Source organism: Bubalus bubalis, chromosome 10 (genome assembly GCF_019923935.1).
Source record: "Bubalus bubalis isolate 160015118507 breed Murrah chromosome 10, NDDB_SH_1, whole genome shotgun sequence".
Taxonomy (NCBI): domain Eukaryota; kingdom Metazoa; phylum Chordata; class Mammalia; order Artiodactyla; family Bovidae; genus Bubalus; species Bubalus bubalis.
Window position 1 is genome coordinate 82,108,440 of NC_059166.1, and position 25,184 is coordinate 82,133,623.

At 35.1% G+C, this 25,184-nt stretch overlaps 1 protein-coding gene across 4 annotated transcripts in view; it reads left to right on the forward strand.

Moving 5' to 3' along the window:
• IBTK (inhibitor of Bruton tyrosine kinase) overlaps positions 1-24,909 on the forward strand; it is a 94,233-nt gene extending 69,324 nt beyond the window's left edge. For 3 of the 4 annotated variants that reach the window (XM_006048261.4, XM_006048262.4, XM_025294832.3), the window contains 7 exons: positions 239-402; positions 1,488-1,580; positions 2,124-2,267; positions 12,216-12,365; positions 22,248-22,319; positions 22,715-22,847; positions 23,626-24,909. In XM_006048261.4, coding sequence (XP_006048323.3) covers positions 239-402; positions 1,488-1,580; positions 2,124-2,267; positions 12,216-12,365; positions 22,248-22,319; positions 22,715-22,847; positions 23,626-23,757 — 888 coding nt within the window. In that variant the 3' untranslated portion in view covers positions 23,758-24,909. Of the gene's footprint in view, positions 1-238; positions 403-1,487; positions 1,581-2,123; positions 2,268-12,215; positions 12,366-13,304; positions 19,281-22,247; positions 22,320-22,714; positions 22,848-23,625 lie in introns of those variants that run through there. The other variant, XM_044924494.2, reaches the window with a different exon arrangement.
• The last annotated feature ends 275 nt before the right edge of the window (positions 24,910-25,184 follow it).

Sequence of the window (25,184 nt, forward strand, 5' to 3'; positions counted from 1 at the left end):
AAAATTATTCCCAAAGCTTCCAGTAATTAGGTTATAGCCACTGAGGATTTGAAAACTGATCAAGATACTAACCTATAGAAGAAGTGAATTAAAAGTGCTAGATGATTATTGTCATAAAATTTTATTCTTTAATATAGTTTAACCAGTATTTACTGAGTACCAACTGCGTGTAAACTGCTATGCTAGGGGTACCTGTTATTACTCAATTAAAAAAAAATTTTTTTTTTTTTACCTCCAGGGGAAAATTAAATCGTATGTTAATGGTACACCTCCTGCATATTTTCGGGAAGATTTAAAACCATGGGAAAAATCACCATTACTTAAAATAACTGCTCCACAGCCCATTCCCAGTAACAGAATTGATACTACAAGTTCTTCCAATTGGGTGTCTGGCTCTTTCAGGTAGGATTTTTATTTTGTTCTGTACTGTACTTGTTAGTCAGCAAAATATCGTTCATTTTTAGTCAAATGAAAATTTTTAATGGAGCACATCTAAAAACATTAATATAAATTTCTAATATAGAGAAAATGATCTAACTGCATACAAATTACTAATCAGCTAAAATAGGCTTTTTTTCCAGACAAAATATAGTTGCCTTTGTAGTGTCATTAATGAATACTAGTAAATCCTCCGTAACAAACACATACATGCACACAGTGCCTTGATATCACCATTTTTTTTCTAATGAATAGTGTATATTAGTAAAAACACCCACTCAGGAAGACCATTTTGTCTTTTATAGGCTTACTTTATCTTTTCTTTAGCACATTAAAGGATATTTAAGGTTTCATAAAATGTGTTGTTATTCACAGTTATTGTCAGAAGATACTCATTTACTGTTATACTGTAGTATTAACTTGCCTATATATTCTATCCATAATTTTATTTAGAAAATGCAGTTTTTAAAACTGAAGGAGTAAATATAATTAAAATACAGTATTCTTTCAAACTGCTTATTGAGGTTGTTCTTCATCTTTATTACCTAGTATGGTTTATTATAGGCCTAAAACTGTTAATTGCCTTACTACTATACTACTATATACTAATTAACTATACTAACAATACTAACATCTGGACCATTTGTGTAAATATTTCGAAATATGCTCTATTACACAGTTGGAATAAAGATTATGATGTCCTGGTTTATGATGGTTCATGGTCTAAAGATAGTCAGAAAGTAGTTTCAAATTTTTTTGCCCAAGTAAACATACTTGTGGGAACACTTGGAAGCATCTTCTAATCATTAATGTTAGACTTACTTATTAAAACATGTATCACTTAATATTTGACTTTAGATACATTTTAATTATTACTTATGTATGTATATATAAAAGTAGCTTTCATTTATCCTTTTTGAAGTTGACCACAGCTTACAAAATGGACCTAAACTGTCCTCTCATTTAATAATGTTATATATAATTTACAGTTTCAGTAATATTTGGGTAGTAATGAGCGGGTTGTAAAGTAACTTTTATATGTCTTTTAGTCCTGTCAGCCCTCCTGTCATGGATCTCAGAACCATCATGCAAATTGAAGAAAGCAGACAAAAATGTGGAACTACACCAAAGACAAATTTGGGGTTGGTTACAAAATCATAAAAAGGAAAGAACATGTTGTATTATAGTTTTGCCCTAAAGAATTAGAAAGACCTACTGGACCTTTCCTATTATTTTTCTGCATTTGATGTTAAAGTTAGTTCTAAGCTCTTTTCTATTAATAGGTAATTTAGCCTCCATAACATTATTTCTTAAGTATGTGCTAAAGATTGAGTTGGGTTGATAGTCCAGCTCTTGTGGAATACAATATTATATGCCAGAAATTGGCCTCTAAAATAATCAGTATAGGCTATTTCTGATACAAGTGTGATGCACACTATTACAAGGGCTCATTGTAGCTATTACTTTATCCTTGGTAGTATAAACTGATTTTATATATATATATATATATGGTCACTGTTGAAACTTGTGGTCATTTTGATCTACTAATAGTAAAATTTCATCAAATAAACACAAAGCAATATAATTACCTGTATTCTTAAGCAGAAATTTCTAGCAAAATTAGTTTTTATGGAATTAAACTTTCTCAGAAGCAGTAAAACTGATTGGTTTAATTTAATTTCTAGAAAAATGATTTCTCATGGAGTTAAACTTTCTCAGAAGCAACGAAAAATGATTGCATTGACTACCAAAGATAATAATTCAGGAATGAATAACGTGGAAACAGCTTTAAGTGCACCTTCAAAAATCCCCAAGCCAGCAAATGCATGGTATGCTCTAATTTTTATTAAAATAAGCTTTGTACATTAGCTTTTAAGGTGGTTCTTGGCTTTGGTTTTTTTTTTCCCTCCTGTTTTTTCAAATATTTTGTTTCCCCTTTGCTTTTATGTTATGAATCAGACCTTGGGAAATACTTTATTTTTTTGTTTGTTTTGACAAGTATATCATGATTTTCAAATTTTTTTCATATGTGTAGATAAAATTTCTTCTTGGTATTTTAATGTTTATTGCTAAAGTAATTTGAGAGCATTATTTTTTCATTGTTTTATAAAAATAATATATATCATGGAGAAGTTTGATAAATCTCTTCTAGCACCCTAATTTCTTTGCACATTCCCTGTATGTATCATATTATCATAGCTTGTCATTGTCACTTTTAAGCAGGGCTATTTACTTAACAATATGTTATATAGTTTTCTCCATTAGAATTTAACCATAAATGCAGCATTAATAGGAATCATTTCCAAAGAGTTCAGATGGCAATTCTGAGATATGTAAAATAGATTGTACTTCCTGCTTCCCTTGCAGTCTCCTTTTTTGGTAACTAATATCATAATAGACTTTAAAAAAAAAATTATTTTTGGCTGCACTGGGTCCTCATCGGTATGCACGGGCATTCTCTGGTTATGGCGTGCAGACTCCAGGGTGTGCAGGCTCAGTAGCTGTGGTACTTGGGCCCCGCTGCTCTGTGGCATGCGGAATCTTCCTGGACCAGGGATCGAATCTATGTCCACGGGATTGGTAGGCAGATCCCCAGCCTCCATACCACCAGGGAAGTCTACTAATAGAATATGTGGAAACCAATTTTAGAGGAAAAATACATGGAAATATGAAGGGCAGGAAAAAACCCTGTTGCTGTCCCAAGCATAGAAGAGGGTACTAGAGATTACCTTTGACTGAGGGGAGGGGAGGGGCGTGGGGACATCCTTTCATTGCTTCTAATGCCACTTTTTTCCTATTTGTAAAAAGGAATATTTTTTCCCCAATTAAAATGCAAATTATTTTGAAGAGAGTGGCAACTCATTTTGATTGCCATCAGGAAGACTACATGTCAGAACCACTAGTAAATATAAAACTTGATCACAGAAAAAAAAAAGACATGAGAAAACCCAAGTAAAAAAGAAAAGAGTAAAACTTGAGGGAATGGGTTTAGTAGAATGTTTCAATTCATTGGTATTTGTTGTGTAGCTTCTACCTGCAAGGCATGTTCTAGTTTCTGATAAGGCAATATACAAAAGTAATTTGATCACTGCCTTTGTTAGGTTTATGTGGTAGATGGTAACAATAACCCTGTATATGAGACAGCAAAAGAGACACTGATGTATAGAACAGTCTTTTGGACTCTGTGGGAGAGGGAGAGGGTGGGATGATTTGGGAGAATGGCATTGAAACATGTATAATATCATATATGAAACGAGTCGCCAGTCCAGGTTCGAAGCACGATACTGGATGCTTGGGGCCGGTGCACTGGGACGACCCAGAGGGATGGAATGGGGAGGGAGGAGGGAGGAGGGTTCAGGATGGGGAACACATGTATACCTGTGGTGGATTCATTTTGATATATGGCAAAACCAATACAATATTGTAAAGTTTAAAAAAAAAAAAAAGAGTTACTGTTTTTCCTAAACAAAAGTATGGAAAAGACCAGGGGGAAAAAAAAAAAAACTTCTTAAATTAGTTCTCAAGATACTAAATATATTGCAATTTGAGCCAGTTAACTAAGCACATGAGGAAGCTTTCTGCTCTCATGTCAAGTCATGTCTGATTCTGCGACCCCACAGACCAAAGCCCACCAAGCTTCTCTGTCCATGGGATTCTCCAGGCAAGAATCCTGGAGTGGGTTGCCATTCCCTTTCCAGGGGATCTTCCCAACCCAGAGATCAAACCTGTGTCTCTTATGTTTCCTGCATTGGCAGGCGGGTTCTTTACAACTAGTGCCACCTAGGAAGCCTGAGGAAGCTTTGGGCTTAGTAAATACAATTTCAGCCATGCCATAAACCAGTTTCCTTATTAAAAAACAAAAAGTAAATGAACAGAAAGAGGAACAAAACAGTGATCACTCAAGTTGGGAAATCCAACTAATAGACTTAATCCAACTCTTGTTTAGAACCTATTTCAAACACCAGAGTTCATTCCAACCCCAATAAAGAAAGTCTGTTTTGACTGGTTAAGATTCACAACAGAACCATTGTATGATTGTAGTTCCTTTTTTACACTTTTATTTTTTCCCTGGAATAACTAATAAATAATAATAATTCCCTTACTGGGAAACATCCCAGATTACTTATGACTTTTGTTTTTTTATTGGAAACATTTTCATTTAGAACTCTTGAGTTCTCTGGTCTGAACTAGGCCTTTTTCAGGCATGCTTAATACCATGATCTTGAGACTTCTCTTAATTGTCATCCTGGGGATTTCCTTTGCTTCCCTCCAGTGTTTGATCCCCAGTTTCTTAGAGGCTGTGTTTTTTTATTTCTTGGCTTACTCTTTGATTTGAGGTAGCACACTCCACATCAAAACCAGTAGTTTTCTGATAAAGAGTGTATAGGATGTACAGTTTTGGAGCTCTTATAACTTTGAAAATGTTTTTATTCTCACCACCCTTGACTGATAGATGGGAACAGAATTCTGAGTTGGAAATCATTCGTAGAGTTCCTTTTTCTTATTTCTGTTGGGAAGTCTAAGCCATTCCAATTCCTAACTCTTAATATGTTACCAGTTTCTTTCCCCGCTTCCCTCTTTTTATCTCTGGTGTTCTTAAATTTCATAGGGAAGTGCCTTCATGTGGGTTCTTTTTTGATACATTATACTGGCTACTTGGTGGGCTCTTTTATTAATTGTGAAAAGCTTGTCTAGGAACATCCAAGTCTAGGAACAACTTGTATACTATTTGATACTTTCTTCCTTACTGTTTTCTCTAGAAATCATATTAGAAAAAACAGGAATAGATTTGTTTTTCTGAGGATGTCTCTTGTAAATGTTGGTCTTTGTTTTTCTGAGGATATCTCTTGTAAATGTTGGTCTAAATAAAGTTGGTAGAATTTAAAGTTTGCTCAGCTTTGAAAAAAGTAGAAAATACGAAATTAGCATTTTAATTTGATTTGATTTACAGATTGTATATATGGAATATATTCATTGCTATAGTGATTTTTCCCAACTACTTCTCAAAGGGACATCTTTATCTCCTGATGAATCATCTAATGTGATTTTTCTTAATTATTAAAGGATGTTTTTATTCTTTTCTTATCTTAATAACGGGCTTCCCTGGTAACTCAGCAGTAAAGAATCCACCTCCAATATAGGAGGTGTGGTTTTTGACCCCTGGGTTGGCAAAATCCCCTGGAGGAGGAAATTGCAACCCACTCCGGTATTCTTGCCTGGGAAATCCCAAGAACAGAGGAGCTTGGCGGGCTACATTACAGTCCATGGGGTAGTAAAAGAGTCAGACACAACTTAGCAACTAAACAACAACTTCTTAATAATAAGCTTAATGTGCAATTAATTAGCAAATCACAAAGTAGCCCTTTAAGTCTACCGGTTGTGGTAGGGAATTGACGTAGTTTGTTCACCCATTCATTCACCTAGTCTGTATGACGACTTCCAGTATGTAACAGTACTCCTGCTGCATGCAATTAGGTGTGACAGTGTTAAATATGAAAAATAACTGGTTTTTGCATTACAATGAAATTCTAACCAGTTGACTTTTAAATCTGTTGTGAAAACACCAAGTGTATATGGGAGTTGATCACTTTTCATTATCCTTTATTTTACTTGGAGAAATAAAACTACATTTCTTACCAGCCATCTTGAGTGAAAGAATGCACGATCTTTGTGGCCTGGCTGTATGAATGTAACTTCTTCCAAATTCCATTTTGAGCTAACCTATAAACTTAAGTTCAGTTGCTTAACTTTTTAGCTCCAAATCTTGCTCATTAAAGCACAATTTTTAGAGCTTCCTTAGTTGAGAAAAAAAATGTTGATTAATTTTTTATGTGGGTACAAATGCTTCATAAGTTTCTCTGTCTGCTAAAATGGAAAAGAGCCAGAGCCTTTGAGTTAGGAAAGTAAAATTGTGGGAAATCAGACATCAGACACTGTTTCAAATTATGGCATGATCAGTGGAAAGAATAATAGAATTCATTTAAAGAAGTCTGCATAATACATTTTATAAGTGACCACTATGCATGATTAATAAACATGTGAATGTAAGATATCTTGTAAGTAAGCATTGCTACCTACACTTATTCTTAAGGAGATGGTATAAACTAGCTATGAAAGAAAGAATTTTTTTTAGGGTGTACACTATTTATCACATCTAGAAGTTTGCAAATTACCACTAAGGTGAATCTGACGTCTTGTGGTTTTTATACAGATGATGGTGAAGTTTCTGTACTTAGAGACATGAATTACTTACAAAAGACATTCATCAGATTTTTTTGGCAGAGTATTTGCCAGCAGTGTTCCCTGTGACTAATAATACAAAGTACTTTATAGCATAGTTGTGTTGTTTGCCAGTAGAAACTTTCAGGTATGTGTATTTTGGGGAGGAGAAGAGAGTTGGTAAGGAAATGGGGTGTGGTTCTTTGTGTTTAATTTTTTAACGTTCTGCCCATGTATGTCCTTTGAAGAAAATTTTGTGATAAAGTCAAAGTCAGGTAAGTTCTTTTGAAGAAATATCTTTAACATGAATGCCTTGGTAGGTCATATTTCTGATAAATCTGTAAAGAAAATCTCTTTCTTATGATTAAAGAACTTGGCATAGGGTGAATGATTTTCTGTGAACATAGTAGTATAGTGATTAAGCCTGGTAATCAGGAGTCAGCCTTGCCTGAACTTTAAAATGTGGATCTATTGTCTAGCAGTGTGAATTCAGGTTAAGTCTTTAATCTGACTTTCCAGTCTTTCTCTGTCAGGACAATTTTTTAATCTTTCTCTGTTTTCTTGTTCATAAATAGACTAAAAACAGGACCTATTTCACAGGGGTATTGTGAAGAGTAAACAGAGTTAATGAAACACATTTAGAACAGCACCTTAAGCATTGTATAATATAAGTATTAACCATTAATATATAAATAAAATGTAACTTTATTTGTAATATTTTCACGATTGATTTCTTTAACATGTATTGAGTTATTGGTGAGTTTTTTCCTTAGAAAAACCTTATGTGAGGCAGTCCTATTTAATTATTGAGCAGATAGAAATTTGATAGGTTTCAGCTGATTTTGTTATGAATAGATGCTTATTAGCTCATACTAACAAAACTAAGTGTGAATCATCATTTTCCTTCCATCTTTGGCACTTTATAAGGAGTATTATTTTGATTCTTATTGAAGCCGGTGATAGACTAGATGGCCAAGCATGAGTTTTGTGATCATTAAGAACTGGGTTTGGATCCCAGTTCTGCTTACTCTGGTGATCTGAGGGTCATTCAAATGCCTCAGCTTTGGTTGTGCTCTTTTAAATTTAGGTTGTGATGAAAATACTTAAAGGATTATTGTTGTAAAGATTAAATGAAATGATGCATATAAAGGTGTTTTGGTGGTTAGGCCAGAATCAGATATATATTAGTTATTCAGATAAGAACATTTCATGCAAAGATGGGCATAATAAAGGACAGATAATGGTATGGGCCTAAGAGAAGCAGAAGATATAAGAAGAGGTGGCAAGAATACACAGAGGAACTATAGAAAAAAGATCTTCATGACCCAGATAATCACGATGCTGTGATCACTCACCTAGAGCCAGACATCCTGGAATGCGAAGTCAAGTGGACCTTAGGAAGCATCGCTATGAACAAAGCTAGTGGAGGTGATGGAATTCCAGTTCAGCTATTTCAAATCCTAAAAGATGATGTTGTGAAAGTGCTGCACTCAATATGCCAGGAAATTTGGAAATTTCAGCAGTGGCTACAGTACTGGAAAAGTTCAGTTTTCATTCCAATCCCAAAGAAAGGCAATGCCAAAGAATGTTCAAACTACCACATAATTGCAGTCATTTCACATGCTAGCAAAGTAATGGTCAAAATTCTTCAAGCCAGGCTTCAAAAGTACATGAGCCATGAACTTCCAGATGTTCAAGATAGATTTAGAAAAGGCAGAGGAACCAGATACCAAATTGCCAACATCCATTGGATCATTGAAAAAGCAAGAGAGTTCCAGAAAAACATCTACTTCTGCTTTATTGACCATGCCAAAGCCTTTGTGTAGATCACGACAAACTGTGGAAAATTCTGAAAGAGATGGAAATACCAGACCACCTTACCCACCTCCTGAGAAATTTGTGTGCAGGTCAAGAAGCAACAGTTAGAACCGGACATGGAACAACAGACTGGTTCCAGATTGGGAAAGGAGTATGTCAAGGCTGTATATTGTCACCCTGTTTATTTAACTTATATGCAGAGTACATCATGTGAAATGCCAGGCTAGATGAAGCACAAGCTGTAATCAAGATTGCCGGGAGAAATATCAATAACCTCAGATATGCAGATGACACCACCCTTATGGCAGAAAATGAAGAGGAATGGAAGAGCCTCTTGAAAGTGAAAGAGGAGAGTGAAAAAGCTGGCTTAAAACTCAACATTCAGAAAACTAAAATCATGGCATCTGGTCCCATCACTTCATGGGGAAACAGTGGAAACAGAGACTTTATTTTCTTGGGCTCCAAAATCACTGCAGATGGTGACTGCAGCCATGAAATTAAAAGATGCTTGCTCCTTGGAAGAAAAGCTATGACCAACCTAGACAGCATATTAAAAAGCAGAGACATTACTTTGCCAACTAAGATCTGTCTAGTCAGAGCTATGGTTTTTCCAGTGGTCATGTATGGATGTGAGAGTGAGAGTTCATAAAGAAAGCTGAGTGCTGAAGAATTGATGCTTTTGAAGTGTGGTGTTGGAGAAGACTCTTGAGTCCCTTGGACTGCAAGGAGATCCAGCCAGTCCATCCTAAAGGAAATCAGTCTTGAATATTTATTGGAAAGACTGATGCTGAAGCTGAAACTCCAATACTTTGGCCACCTGATTCAAAGAACTGACTCATTTGAAAATACCCTGATGCTGGGAAGGATTGAAGGCAGAAAGAGAAGGGGACGACAGAGGATGAGATGGTTGGATGATATCACTGACTCAATAAACATGAGTTTGAGTAAGCTCCGGGAGTTGGTGATGGACAGGGAAGCCTGGTGTGCTACAGTCTATGGGGTCGCAAAGAGTTGGACATGACTCAGAGACTAAACTGAATCCCTGAATTCAGATAAGATAATAGATTTTAGAAGGCTTTGCTGATCTTTTATGGGGAACCCCAAATAGTTCATGAATTTAGTCTGTTGTGGATTTTATGGTTTCTTCAAAGTATGAATTTAGTTTTGAGAGGAATTAACTGGTTAGCATTTGTATTCACTTTGTTTTTTGAGGAAATAAAATAGATGAAATTAATATCTGACTCAGAAATTTTTTATATTGTTATTTATAATATTGACTTATTAAGGATTTCTGAAAATGATGTTCAGGATTAATAGCAAAAAAGTTACATTTCTGGATTAATTTTTCTAAATCAGACTTTAGGAAGGAAAGATATTATGCCTGTTAATTGACTATATTTCTTCATATCAGAATTTGTGTTCTCATTGTCTTGTTTTCTTTAAGCAAATTTTGTTAAATGCCGTGAAAATTGTGGATAGTAACATACTTACATAGCATTTCTGTGTATCAGGTACTGTTAAATATTTGACCATAAGTTAACATTCAATCCACATAGCAACCTTTATAAGGAGGGAGATGGTATTAGTATCTCCATGTCTTTGACTAAGGTTACAAACATTTTTTGATTTGATGTAGATGTTTCCTTAGTTTAGCTTTTGTGATTAAGTGTCTCTTTGTATGTGGGTAAGGTACAGGGCAAGGTTTTTGTTTATTTCCCCATGCAGATATCTAGTTGTTCCAGCAGAACTTATTGAAAAGATCGTCCTTGCTCTATTTTATTACTTGGCAGTTTTGGTGGAACTCGGTTGACCATGTATTTGTGGGTCTAGTTCTGGACTCTACTCAGTTCCATGTGACTTACATGCATGTGTTTATGCCCATATAGACTGACTTGATGATAACTTTTTATAAATATTAAAATCAGATAGTGCAGTTTCTCTGATTTTGTTTTTATTCAGAATTATTTTTTTCTATTTTTAATTTTGACCACATTTATATAAATCTTAGATTTGGCTTGTCCAAAGAAAAAAAGTTCTTTGTCAGATGTATGTTTTACAGATATTTTTTATTTTCTTAATGATATCTTCTAATGAGCAGAAGTTTTTGATTTGGTTAAGTCTAATTTATCATTCCTTGATTTGATGGTTATTGCTGCTTATGTCCGAATAAACCTTTGCTTGCCACCAAGTTACAAAGATAATCTGTTTTCTTTTGGGACATTTAGCTTTTATGTTAAGTCTGTAATTCAATTTTCTTCCAGGACATTTAGCTTTTACATTAGGTCTGTAATTCATCTTGAAATAATTTGGGGGGTATGGTGTGAAATAAAGGTCTTTTTATTTTCTTCTATAAAAAAACACTTTTCCCACTTGTTTGCTTTGGCAATTCCATTATTGAAAGTAAAGTAACTATCACATGAGGGTCTGTTACTGAGTTCTCTAATCTGTTCCATTGATCTGTTAATAATTATGTCAATACCACACTGTCTTGATTACAGTAACTTGTTTTATCTTCTTCCAGTTTTGTATTTCTTTTTTAAGACAGCATTGGCTAATCTAGGTTTTTGTATTCTCATATAAATTTTAGAATCAATTTGTTAGTTTCTACAATAAAAAGCTGGTGGGATTAATTCAGTTTTTTAGATACAGGTCTATACAGATTTTCTATTTTATTTTTTGTTATCTTTGATAAGGTATGTCCATTTCTTATAAATTGTCAAATTTATTTGCATAGTTATTTATAATATTTCTTTATTGTCCTTTGAAATTGTTATCTTGTATTATCTATCGCTTTGCAACCAATTGCCTTAAACAGTAGCTTAAAACAACCAGTGTTTATGGTCCTTTGGGTCAGGAATCCATTATGGCTTAGCTTGATTAATGCTTTTTTTAATGTAATTAAGTGGGGGGACCCCCCGCCCCCATCACATTAAAGACATCTCTCTTTTGACTTTCATTTCTGGTAAATAACCAGGTGTTTTCATACTGTGTTGGATTTCTGCAGCTGCTTTTAAGATTTCTTTTTTGATCTCTGGTTTTTAGCAGTTTGCCCACTGTGTGTATAAGTATGTTCTTTTTTACGTTTTTCTTCTTTGGGGTTGGCTAAAATTCTTGAGTCTGTCACATTATGGATTTCGCCAGATTTGAAGATGGCCAAATTAAATATTAAATATCCAAATATTCTTTGGATATTTTTATCTGCCCTATCTCCTTTCCTTCTGGGTGTCCAATTACATTTAATATTACCGTAAGTCACCATGGCTGACGTAAATCAATAAAACTTTTTTAATCAGAAGAAAAGATTGAAAACATTTATCTTCAAGTTTAGACTTTTCCAGGCTTGCTGTTTCACCCCTCCAGTGAATTTTGTTGTTGAATATTAAAGTCTTTGAATTTCTGTTTTCTTCTTTTTCATAGACACTTTTCCTCTGCTGAGCTTACTTATTTATTCTAACCATATTTTTTGTTGTTATCTGAAGCATAGTTATAATGCTGTTTTTAAGAGCATTGCTAATTTCAATATCTGGGCTATCACCCATGTATATCTCCATTGATTGTTTTTTCTTATCACAGTTTTGATTAGTCTGTAATTGACAGCAAAAAGCCAGCATCACATTGAAAACTAATTATATCGCTGAAATTTTTGGTATATATTCACTTCATTGTCCCCTCGCCACTTCCAGCAACAGCCTTTTAAGAAAAATGAATATTTTTCCATGATCTTTGTTGTCTTTCTACAGGGCATCTTCTCAACATTCAGTTTCATCCAAGTCATTCCGGGATTTCTTAGTAGAAGAAAAGAAATCTGTTACTGGCCAGAGATCAGGAGATCATGTCAAAAAAGTTTGTTTTAAAGGGATTGAAAATTCCCAGTCTCCAAAAGTTGTAAGGTAATAAACATTTTCCTACCTTTAAATGTTCTTATAGTGGTTCTATGTTCTAAAATAATCTTTAAAAATTTATAAGGCAGGTTTTATACATTCTTTTTACATTCAAAATTAACATGTTTATTTTTAAGATATATTTTGATAGTTGGCTTACAGTAAACAATATATATATTTAAAGTATGTAATTTGAAGTTTGGCATATATATACCTTTGTGAAACCATCATCACCAGTTCTTCAGGTCGCTGACTATTAACCACCATTCACAGACGTTTCTCCATACCCCTTTACAGTCCTTCCCCATCCTGTCTTCTTGCAGCTCTAATCTGAATTCTGTCATTATGGATTAACTTTTATATTCTGTTGTTTTATTATATCAGTGGAATCATTCAGCACATGCTTTTAAAAAAATCTCTTTCACTTAGCATACATTTTGAGATGCATCCAAGGTTTTTTGAGCCTGTTTAGGTATTTCCATCTTTTTCTGTAGCTGTTTGTGATACTGGTTGTCAAAGTCCAATGTATTTTGAAAAGATGTTTCATATTATAAATGCCTACATGAAAACCTAAACATAGATTAAAAGTGGTATTTTTAAAAAGTTTCCCCACCATGATTAAATTCTCTTTTAATTATTGTTCAAAAGGGAACAAACATTCTTGGGGCATTAGATAGGACAATGTTGGAAGGAAAAACTGTTTCAAGTAGGTTGACTAAATGGAGTTTTCTTTTTTCCCTTATTTCTGCTAATATGACATCTCCTATATATTATACTCCCTAGAATGTTTTAGACAAAATAAAAATGTAATTAAAAATGTTAGTTGTGACCAGATTAATAATTTTGTTTTTCATAATGATTAAGCAGTTTTTCACTGTCAGATTCCCCTCCCACCCCAATTCCTTTTTAAAAATCAGATCTTTCGTCCAATTATAACATATCAAACAGGTAATATAAACTTCCCTGACCCGAGCGAAGAGGGGTCTGGAGCCATACTACTTCACTGTCACCTCACCTGTCCTGTGAGCAGCTCCTGAGGAATGTCAGTCTTCTAACAACGCTGGAAAGTGCAGGTTTAGATGAACTGTTGAAACATAGTTTTGTTGTTTTTGTAACTGGCTTTCTTGTTACAGATATGTATATTTATGACTGTAGTTTTAGAGCCTTTTACTTATAGTACAGAAAATCAGATTAGAAAGGATCTAAAGAAGTCGTGATCTGTCTCTAACTTTTCAAATACTTTTGGCAGTGTAATGTTATTTTAAAACAAAAATCTTAAATCGAACTCTAATGTGTAAAACAGATACACCTGTTTATATAATGTTTACCTATGATTAAGGGAGAATATTAAAGCTATTGTGATAGGCTCATAAATACAAATTGGGTGCAATGTAAGATATCTTAATATAACAAATATTAGCTGATGTGTATCAGACATTATAGCGGATAGTACAGTTACAATGGTGAACAAAATTAACATAGTCCCTGCTCATACAGAAGAGACCAACCTTTACGCAAAAGTGACAACACATTATGAAGAGGAAGTTTATCAGCCTTGATATTCAATTTATGTCTCATATTTTAATTGTATAGTATTTATTTTCTCTGTTGTCTGGTTCCTAAATCATGTCTGACTCTTGCGACCCCATGGCCTGTATGTAGTCTGCCAGGGAAGAATACTGGAGTGGATTGCCACGCTGTCCTCCAGAGGGTCTTCCCGACCCACGGATTGAATCCACGTCTCCTGCATCGGCAGGCGGATTCTTTACCACTGAACCACCAGGGGAGCCCATTTATTTCAATTAGGATCTTCTAATAAGTCATTATGGGCTTCCCTGGTGGCTCAGCAGGTAAAGAATCTGCCTGCTAATGCAGGAGACATAAGAGACACGGGTTCGATTTATACCTGTACTTGTATCTTAACCCAGTTCCACTAATGAAGGCTTAAATTATTAACTGTCTTTCTTTTTCTTATGGATCAATGTTTTCCTTTAAAGTAGATTCTTCCCATTTGGTTTTGAATATGCACAGGTGTCTCACATGTGGAGTGGCAGGGGGTGGGGGGTGGCGAGGGAAGTCAATCCCTCACTCAGCCTCCTCACTTTCTTCTAGAATTGTCCTATTGTTCCCAATTCCCTGCTTCCTTCACAGCCAGATTTCTCAAAAGAGCTGTCATCGCCCACTTCTTTTTATTCTGGCTTCCAGTCCCACAACTAAATTGAAACAGTTCAGGATAAATTCGGAAGTAGCCTCCATATTGCCAACACCATGGGCTTTTTATATGACTCATCATACTTGAAGTTCACTTATAGGTTATCTTTTCATTTCACTTAAGTTCTGTGTTTTCATGAGTTTCACTGTTCAATTATCAGCTATACATGAAAGACTCAAATTGCCTGTCCACATCTGGCATCTGAGCTTCAGACTTAGGTCTCCATCTGCCTTGTTTGATATTGCCATCCTATTTGAATGTTCAGAAATACCTTAAACTTTTATGTCCCAAACCAAATTGAACATTTTCCTCATAGCCTTCTCGTAAAAGCAAAAATACAGCCAAAACACAAACCCAGCCTATTCTTGATTTCCTCAGTAAATGTCATTCGCAAGTTTTACATGACCATCGTCCTCAGCAGTATCCAGCCTGTCAGAACATGCCAGTTATATCTCTCTAGTATTATATCCATTTGTGTATTAAACTATCTCCACTGCCACCACCCTTATTTAGACTACTTTAATCTTTTACCTGGGCCGTCTGAGTAAGCCTGCTAACAAGTCTTGCCATAGCCTTTTATCCTTCTCTATAGCATATTTGGCTAGTGTTTGTGTATTTTTAAATGCAAATCTTACCTTGCAGGATAAAAGCTAGAATTCTTATATGGCCTTCAAGGCTTGATACAGTCTAGCTCCTGTCAACCTCTTTAGCTTTTAACATGATCTCTGTATTATAGCCTTGACCTTGTAGTTTCTCAAATGCCAGTTGCTTCTTCCCACTTAACTGCCTTTTGACTTGTTGACTTGCTTCTTGAATTCTTGGAAGAAGCCTGACTTCTTTTACTGGGTCAGTTTCCTGTTATATGCCTTCATGGCTCTTGTCACTTATCACATTTACCACAGTTTGAGTAGTACCCCCTTGTCTGTGGTTTTCTTCACATGGATTTGGTTACCTGCTGTGAGCTGTAGTGTGAAAATATTAAATGGAAAATTTCAGAAATAAACAATGTTTTCAGTTTTAAATTCTGCACTGTTCTGAGTAGTGTGACGAAATCTCTCCCCATCCTGACCGTTTTAGCTGATCCATTTTACCTGGACATGAATCTTCCCTTTGTCCAGTATACCCTGCCCGTCAGTCATTCAATAGCCATTTCAGTTATCAGATCAGTTGTTGGGGTTTCAGGATGCTTATGTTCAAGGAATCTTTATTTTACTTAATAACAGCCCCAAAGCACAGGAGTAGTGATGTTGACAATTCAAATATGCCAAAGAGAAGCCATTTAAATGAAAGCTTCAAGTGGGGGGAAAAAAAAGTGGAAAGTTCTCAACCTAATAAGGAGAGGGGGAAAAAATAATTGTATCTTTAGGGTGCTAAGATTATGTTATAAGTGAATCTTCTACCCATGAAATTATAAAGAAGCAAAAACTCATGCTAGTTTTGCTGTCATACTTTAGAACATAGAAGTAAAAGGCATTATGTTTCTGTAAGATACTTTGAAAGAGCCATAGACCACGTTCACATAACTTCTATTACACTATATTGTTATATAATTGTTCTCTTATGGTTGTAAGTTTCTTACTGTGCCTAATTCAGAAATTAAACTTTACCATAGGTATGTATGTATAGGGAAAAAACATAGTGTGCACAGGCTCAGTACCATCCGCAGTTTCAGGCATCCACTCTAGGGGACTAGGAATGTATTCCTGTGGATAACATGAGAACTGTTGTAAACTTACTGTTGGGGTGATTCTTTATTTACTGTTTTTGAATTGTTGTTTAGTCGCTAAGTCGTGTCTGACTGTTTTGTGACCCCATGGATTGTAGCCCACCAGGCTCCTGTGTCCATGGGATTTCCCAGGCAAGAATATTGGAGTGGGTTGCCATTTCCTCCTCCAGGGACTCTTCCTGACCCAGGGATCAAACTGTCTGTCTCCTGTATTGGCAGGCGGATTCTTTACCACTGAGCCACCAGGGAAGCCCAGTGTTTTCAAATACTAGTCTTTTAATGTCTGTGTTCAGCTGTATGTTCAGTGAGAGCAAGGAAGATTGACCTTTGCTTATCACTGATTAGAATGTTTCCTAGTGTGTAGTAGGTGTTCAGTGAGCATCTGGTGAATGAGGGCAAGAATAAATGAAACAAAATTGCTCTTATTTCAAGTAGTATTTGTTTTTAATGTAATGAGCTGTATTGTTTGCCTTGGATGTATAAATGTCAAGGTGTGAATGTTAAGATTGTTTTGTAACATTTTTACATTTTAAGTATTGAATGTATTTTTAAAATTTTCTAATTTTCTCTATCTTTTAAAATATTAAGGATGTGTGGTTTCATAGTTGATCGCTAGGGTGTGCTATAACACCAGGCTATAATTGTGAAAAGTGGTATGTGATGTTATAGTGCTTTAGACATTTTAGTTAGAGGAGTGTATGATATAGTATCTTGCTATCCATAGCTTGGGTGTTTGGCAAGTGGAAGTTAATGTTTTAAATAGTTTTTTGTCTTCTGGTCACTGAGAAAGAAAAGAGCTTTGATTTCATTTTTAATTTCATCATAGAAAATATGTTACTATAAGAGAGCGGTATTTAAGGAAATGATAAAATATAATAAAGTAGAATATTTATTAATTCACCAGATTATGGGACACTTGATATACATATTCTGCTGGCATCTCTGGGTGTATATATAAAAGTATAATACACAGACCCAGCCTGAAATATGTTTGAAATCTGGTTGGTGAATCTAAATACACATACATGGAAGTTAACTGACAGAACAAAAATACAGTGTAATATAACAGTGTTAAAGAAGTCACACAGCAATATATGACTATGTGCTGTATGAGTGGTTCAGAGAAGGGAAAATGACCATGGGCTAGAGCTGTCCAGAAAAACTTTATTGAAGAGGAAAAGTTTGAGCATTAGTTCATAAACACTTTTCCTATTCAATCTCAAATATTTTGATCATTATATTTATGGCTATATATTTAAATGATTATTTATATTAATGTAACATGATCAAATGGCCATATATTTATGGGATTTTTAAGAGAGAAGAAAGGGCAGTGTAAACAGAGGAAATAGTGGGAATTAGAGCAAGAAGACAGGAATACTTTAGGGACTCAGTGGCAGGGATGGAGGGCTCATCTCAGGACATTCCACAAAAAATACATTCTTGTCTTCATTCTTGTCTTAATTGTAGAAAATGTGATCATTCCCCAGCCCCAGGCTAGGGAGCTAATAAAAGAATGGCAAAGTTACTTACTGACGTGAAAAGAGAGGTTTATGCACTTTTTGTTTGTTTATTGTTACTTCTGTGTTCTTTTTCATTTTAATGTGTTTTCCTTCATTTTCCTTTCACTTAAATACCCCCTTACGTGCTTCTAGGCAGAAAATGTGATCTTGCATTTCTAATTAGTAAGGAAAACTACATGTGAGATAAAATTATATCAGCTCTAATTTTATATAAAATCTTTGTAATTGCGATAATACAAAATTATTTTTAATAATTGTCAACCATGTGAGCAAAAAGTAAGTTTTTCTCTTGAAGTCTAAATTTGGCAAGATTAATGTTCTTCACTTTGAACAAAAATCTTTGAAAGATTTTAGCCAGCCCTTTTATGTTGCTTTTATTTCCAGAAGGCTAAATTTTATAAGATTATCTGTTGGGATGTCTGTTTCTATGCTGCAAATACCTGAGGCTTAATGCTGTTATTTATTATTGGAAAGCTTATACTCGTTTTGTATTTGTTTAGTCATAGCTCTATTTAGCAGTTTTACTTCATTCTAAGATGAAATTTTGATAAAGATGTTTGAGTAAATTTATAATTAATGACGTTATCCATTGGAAAATCATTAATGAAAACAATTCTAACATCTTACAAAACAGATATGAGTTGGGTATAATTCTTACAGCAGTCCACTGTGAACCTTTCTGAAATGAGAACAGTAATGCCTATCATATGGGTTTGTTACAAGGATTATATCAGGTAATTCATGATAGTACTTTATAAATTATATAATGTTAAGTAAGTTCTGATTGCTTGGCTTTAACAAGACCTATACAAGATACTTTAGTCCTTATATTCAGTTCTGTTTGCAGAGAGAAAAGGTGATATTTGAACCAATCCTTGAAGAATTAGAAGATCCTTGTAATGGACTGTGCTACAGTGTATGGAAAATACTCTGTATTTTGAGTGAAAAAAGCCTGGATTTGAGTTCTGTCTTTACCATTTACCCAGCTTGCTAATCAGGCAAATTATTGAATATTCTTTGAGTATTTTTAATAGTTTCCTAATCAATATAATAGGAACAATAGGTGCGTTCTTCAGAGTATTAGAAAGATTAAATGAGATAATGTATATGAAAATAGACTCAGTAAATTTGTTTGCCCACACACACATCAGGTTTAAACATTTTAATTCTTAGTGCATCTGTACTCTGACCCTTCTGTTTCATTTTAACTTTATTTCCCTCTTAATCTCTTAACCCAGTCATTCAGTTCATTGAAGAGAACAACCTACCTTTACTTAAGCCAACAGTCTTGAAGTGTTCCCGGTATTTGTATGACCAAGCCCCTTCTCGGTGCCACTCTCCTCAGCTTTAATGTCATTTCCTCAGTGAAGCCAGTAGTGTATATACCCTTTTCCATATTATGTAATTTCTCCTGTGAATCCATAGTACGTGGTACATATTGATGTAAATACCAATTATCTACTCTCACATTGCTTTATCATTACTTAAATACCTTTAAAAAAATCTTTTACCTATTATACAGAGTGAAGTAAGCCAGAAAGAAAAACACCAATACAGTATACTAATGCATATATATGGAATTTAGAAAGATGGTAACAATAACCCTGTGTACGAGACAGCAAAAGAGACACTGATGTATAGAACAGTCCTATGGACTCTGTGGGAGAGGGAGAGGGTGGGAAGATTTGGGAGAATGGCATTGAAACATGTAAAATATCATGTATGAAACGAGTTGCCAGTCCAGGTTCGATGCACGATACTGGATGCTTGGGGCTGGTGCACTGGGACGACCCAGAGGGATGGTATGGGGAGGGAGGAGGGAGGAGGGTTCAGGATGGGGAACACATGTATACCTGTGGTGGATCCTTTTTGATATTTGGCAAAACTAATACAATTATGTAAAGTTTAAAAATAAAATAAAATAAAAATCTTTTACCAGAGTGAAGAGAACTAGGTTTTAACCTGATTTTCAGTACCATAGTACTGACATATACCCAATAAATATGTGCATAAATGAATCAGAAAGTCAGTATTTTAGGCCCCATTTATTCTTGCTCTATTTGACTTTCTGTTGTAAAGCCCATCTAGACCTACATTTGCTTATTGCTGAAAGAGGGCAATCGATTAATCTAAGTAATTTCTAGGTATCTTTCTAAGCATAAAATTCCACAACTAGGGCTCTCTCATTGTTTCTTCATTCATTTTTCTCCTTACAGGAATGCTTCTCACCTCCCTCATTCTTTACCCTTTTTATTGTCTTCTCTGTGAGGCCTTCTCAGATGACCAAATCTATTTGGTTGTTTTAGTCTTTACAGTCAGTAGATCTTTAAGTTTGTTTTCTTAAATTCTTTTCTGTTATGTCATTTTACATCTTGGTTCCTCATCTAGTTTGTGAGTTCTTAGTGTGTTTTAAATTTCTGTTCTATCAGCCACATGTGAATCAGTGATGTTAGAACACACCTTCTCACCATATACAAAAATACACAAAAATAAACTCAAAATGACTTAAAGACTTGAACATAAGACATTATACCATAAAACTCCTAGAAGAGAACTTAAGCAAGACATTCTCTGACATAAACATACAAATGTTTTCTTAGGTCAGTCTCCCAAAGCAGTAGAAATAAAAACAAAAATAAACCTCATGCACAGCAAAGAAAACCATAAACAAAATGAAAAGATCACCTATGAAATGGGAGAAAATATTTGCAAACTAGGTAACTGACAAGGGCTTAATTTCCAAAATATATAAACAACTCATAAAACTCAACAAGATAAAAATGGGCAAGATATACAGATGGCCAGTAGGCACACAAAAGGATGCTCAATACTGCTAATTATTAGAGAAATACAAATAAAAACTGTAATGAGGTGCCACATCATACCAGCCAGAATGGCCTTCATTAAAAAGTCTACAAATAACAAATGCTGGAGAGGGTGTGGAATAAAGGAAATCCTCCTACACTTTTGGTGGGAATGAAAGTTGGTGTGGCCACTGTATTGAGGTTCCTCAGCAAACTGAAAGTAGAATTACCACAGCAATCCCACTCCTGGGCACATATCTGAACAAAACTGTAATTCAAAAAAATACATGCCACCCCTCTGCTCCTAGCAGCGCTCTGCACAATAGCCGAGACATGGAAGCAACCTAAATGTCCATCTACAGAGGAAAGGGTAAAGAAGATGAGGTACATAGATGCAACCGAATTCTACTCGGCCATAAAAAAGAAGGAAATAATACCGTTTGCGGCAACATGGATGGACCTAGAGATTCTCATAAAGTAAATCAGACAGAGGAGAAATATCATGGTATCACTTATATGTGGAATCTAAACTATTAGAGAAATGAACCTATCCATGAAATAGAAACAGACTCTCAGACATAAGAGAACAAACTTGTGGTTCCCAAGGAGAAAGGGGATGGGGGAAGGATGGTGTGGGAGGTTGGGGTTAGCAAATGTAAGCTCTCACATATGAAATGGATAAACAAGGGCCTGCTGTATAGCACAGAAGACTATTCAGTGTCCTGTGAAAAACCATAATGGAAACAGTGTTTTTAAAGAACGGAATGTATAGATACGTATAACTGAGTCAGTTTGCTGAACAGCAGTAAGCAGTAATTAACATTGAATGTCATCTGTACTTGAATAAAACAAATTTCTGTCCTATCTATAAACTCTGGGGTATCAAAGCATTTTCTGTATTTTTGTTGCTCACAGTATTTATACTATTATAGTCACACAAAATTTGGCTACTATCGTGTTTTTATATGTTTTGAAACTTCGTGCTAATCTGTCACTTTTGTTCATAAAATGTTATTAATGTAAAACATTCTTCATAGAGTTGTCTATTTTCTAATGTTCGGTTTTTTATAATAAATTGGCTATGTGAATGTTATTAGAAAGAAACAGACCTTTTTTGGGGAGTGTAGTTGATTTAGTGTTGGGTTAGTTCAGGTATATGGCAAAGTGAATCAGTTGTACATATACCCACTCTTTTAGATTCCTTTCCCATATAGGTCATTATAGAGTATTGAGTAAAGCTCCTTGTGCTACACAGTAAGTCCTTCTTGGTTATCTCTTTCATATGCAGTAGTGTAGGTATCAATCCCGATCTCCCAGTTTGTCCTTCACCCACCCCATTTCCCCCCTGCTAACCATAAAGTTTGTTTTCTACATCTGCTACTCTGTTTCTGAAGAACAGACCCCATATCTTGTAAGATCTTCCCCCATGGTATTTTATACACATAATTTTATAATTATCTAGAGATTTTTGTTGTTTTATTTACAATTTCAAAGGTAAGTCTGACTTCATAAATGAATTAGTCTCGAGTCAGAGCCTTGCAATTCCTCCCCTGTATTTCTGTTAATAAGCAGTTTTACTCATGTTACTAAAAGCTTTAATCTCCAGTTTTGGCATTTGTTTTGCAGATGTTCTACTCATGGTTCCCCAGGACGAGAAGGCAACCACATTTCAGATGTACCACTTCCGGACAGTCCCAAGTAAGGTTAATTGATCAGCTTTGGGACCTCAAAGCTAGACTTAGTTTGGCACTGGGAGAGAACACTAAGAACTGAGAATAGTATCAAATAGAAATGTATCATCTGAATACTCTCTGCTCTACAATTTGAGTCATCTTTCAGTTATATTGCTTTGCTCTATTCCACTTTCTGGTGTCTCCAAACCTTACAGCACTGATTCAAATAAAATATCAGTCCTCCTTGTTTCTCTTTCTCACCTTGTCATTCTGTTAAGTTTAAATGCAGAAGCTTCCAGGTCCCCTTATGTTATAGGTCACAAGGAGACACTGCGACACTGGTAAAGAGTATTTCAGGGGAGATTTTATGTGCAAAAGTTTGGCAAGCTGACTGAAAGCTCATTATTCCTATTCTTTCAGTCCCTGGCTGTCTTCTTCACTGACCGCTCCTTCCGTGGTAGCACCCGTCACTTTTGCGTCTATCGTAGAAGAAGAGCTACAGCAGGAAGCAGCTCTTATCAGAAGCCGAGAGAAACCCTTGGCTTTGATTCAGGTAAGTAACGTACCTTTTTGGGTTTAATTCAGGGTAAGATAACCTTTTTGGGTTTAATTCAGGGTAAGATAACCTTTTTGGGTTTAATTCAGGGTAAGAACTAGTTACTGTATTTCATTCTTAGGTCTTAAGAAAATTCTATTTGCTTTGCAGAGGTGCATGTATTTAGCACATTAAAATGTAAATGCAATGTAAAACAAAACTGAAGCATTCAGCAAATATTAATTGAAGGTATTCAGGATAATAAATTTAGAATAAAATTATGTAAAGCTAATATTTTTAGCACTGGTGATGCTTTGGACTGTTTTAGTTTTTGAAAGTGACCGGTAGAGAAGTGGCCTTACCTAGCTCTCCACCTGGCTTCTGTATCAGTCAGAGTTCATAGGTTGTAAGCCACAGACACCCAGCCAGGCTAACTTAAGGAGAACAGAACTTATTCGAGAGACACTAAGATTCCATAGACTTAGCTGAAAACCAAAGAACCAGACTTAGGAAACAAAGACTTGTCGTTGTCCCAAAGAGCTCAAAGAGCTAGACAACCCGTACAATAACAGGAAGTATCTCACAGGGTGAGAGACTGCAGTGAATGGATTCCATCAGCTGTCTTCAGTTTCTTTTTCCTTCTGCTCAAGATTAAAGTCAAGGAAAGGTGGGTATCTGATTATTCTAGCTCAGGCCTCAGCCCTTCTCCTTGCAGGATACCTATTGTGCTGTATTGCAGGCATAGAAAGTGGTAATTCAAAGAGTAAAGCAAGTTTTCTTCCCTTCCTCCTTTCAGATTGAGGAGCGTGCAATACAGGATTTGTTGGTTTTCTATGAAGCATTTGGCAACCCTGATGAGTTTGTCATTGTTGAAAGGACACCACAGGGACCACTGGCAGTACCTATGTGGAATAAGCATGGCTGCTAGTTCACCGTGGAGTTGAGATACAAGTTTCATAAGTCGTGATTGTTACAAGTAAATGCTGTGGAAAAAGAGTTCATACCAATTTGGTAACCGATCATTCTGGATAGAATATGAAAGGATATAATTTCTTTACTTAATTTTAAGTATATAATGTTTGTATGATTAAAAAAGAAATTCTTCAGAATTGTGATTTTAGTAACTTTTATGTAAAAATGTGTGAGAGGAAAAACTTATTAGCTTAAATTTAAGTAGAACTATTTCTTCTGAATAGTCTTAAAAGGAAAACATGAGTGATTGAAGTGTAAAATGTAAGAGTGATGGATTAGAAATAATTAAAAATTCATTTGGGATGAATAATTTAGAAGAGTTTTGCCAAATACCTTTTCTTTTTTTTTTGGTGTGACATTGATGAGCTTCAAGTAGGAGCATCAGCCATTACTTCTGATCTGTTAACGGTCAAAATTTTGTGTTTGCTATAGTAGTTTTATGTCTCCATTCTTGTGTCTTTTTTCATCAGGCTTTGGGTGCTAGCCTGGTTTTTAAAGCTTGAGCTGTTTGAATGCCATATTATTTCAGTTTGTACAGCACATTCTCCATTTTACATTAATCTGTGGAGTACTGTGGAAAGGAAATGAAACTATTCTGAGCAGCTTAGTCTAAGATAAAATTAGGAGTCATTGTGGGGATTGTTTTTTGATAGGGAGAGGAGACCTTATAAAAAGCCTAATCGTGAAAGAATCAGTTCCTAAAGGTGTTAAAATTTTCTAAAATAAATGCTTAATTATACATACAAGAATTGAATAGTGTGGAAAAAGTTTGGTTTATAGTTACCTTTGCACTGTTACATAATCAAATTTTCTGAGCCTGGATTATATAGACAGACAGAAACATTGTTTTCTTTACAGTATGCTGTTCGGGTTGTTTTTGAGTGGTTAAAATTTTAAAACAACAAATGTTAAATCTGCTCCGGCGCCTAGACAAATTGCAAAGGTTAATGTTTCTGGGAAATAATAAGCCTCGGGGAACATACAGGCAAATCACTGCTGTAATTAGATTGATGAAATATGGCTGAAATTAACAACACTTGAGCTTTTTAGCTCTGCCCAAAGCAGCAAACTTGTAAGCAAATGTGCAATAAAAAATAATCTTGATCCATTTCACTGTTGATGTGTGTTTGATATCTTGTACTCTACTGACATCTATTATAGGAGGAATTACCAGTGATTCTTCCTAATATCATGTATTGTAGCCACTACTTGAAAGGGCAGTTTTCCTGAAATGCATCTGTGAAAAGTTTTATATTATATACGTTTGAGTAAATTGAGAAAAAACAACTTTTGTGATGTGTTATTGATGTTGCTGTGAAGAGATTTTCTGAAGTAATTTTACTGCGTTTGAACCTCTGATTCTTCCATGCATTGTGGCATCTT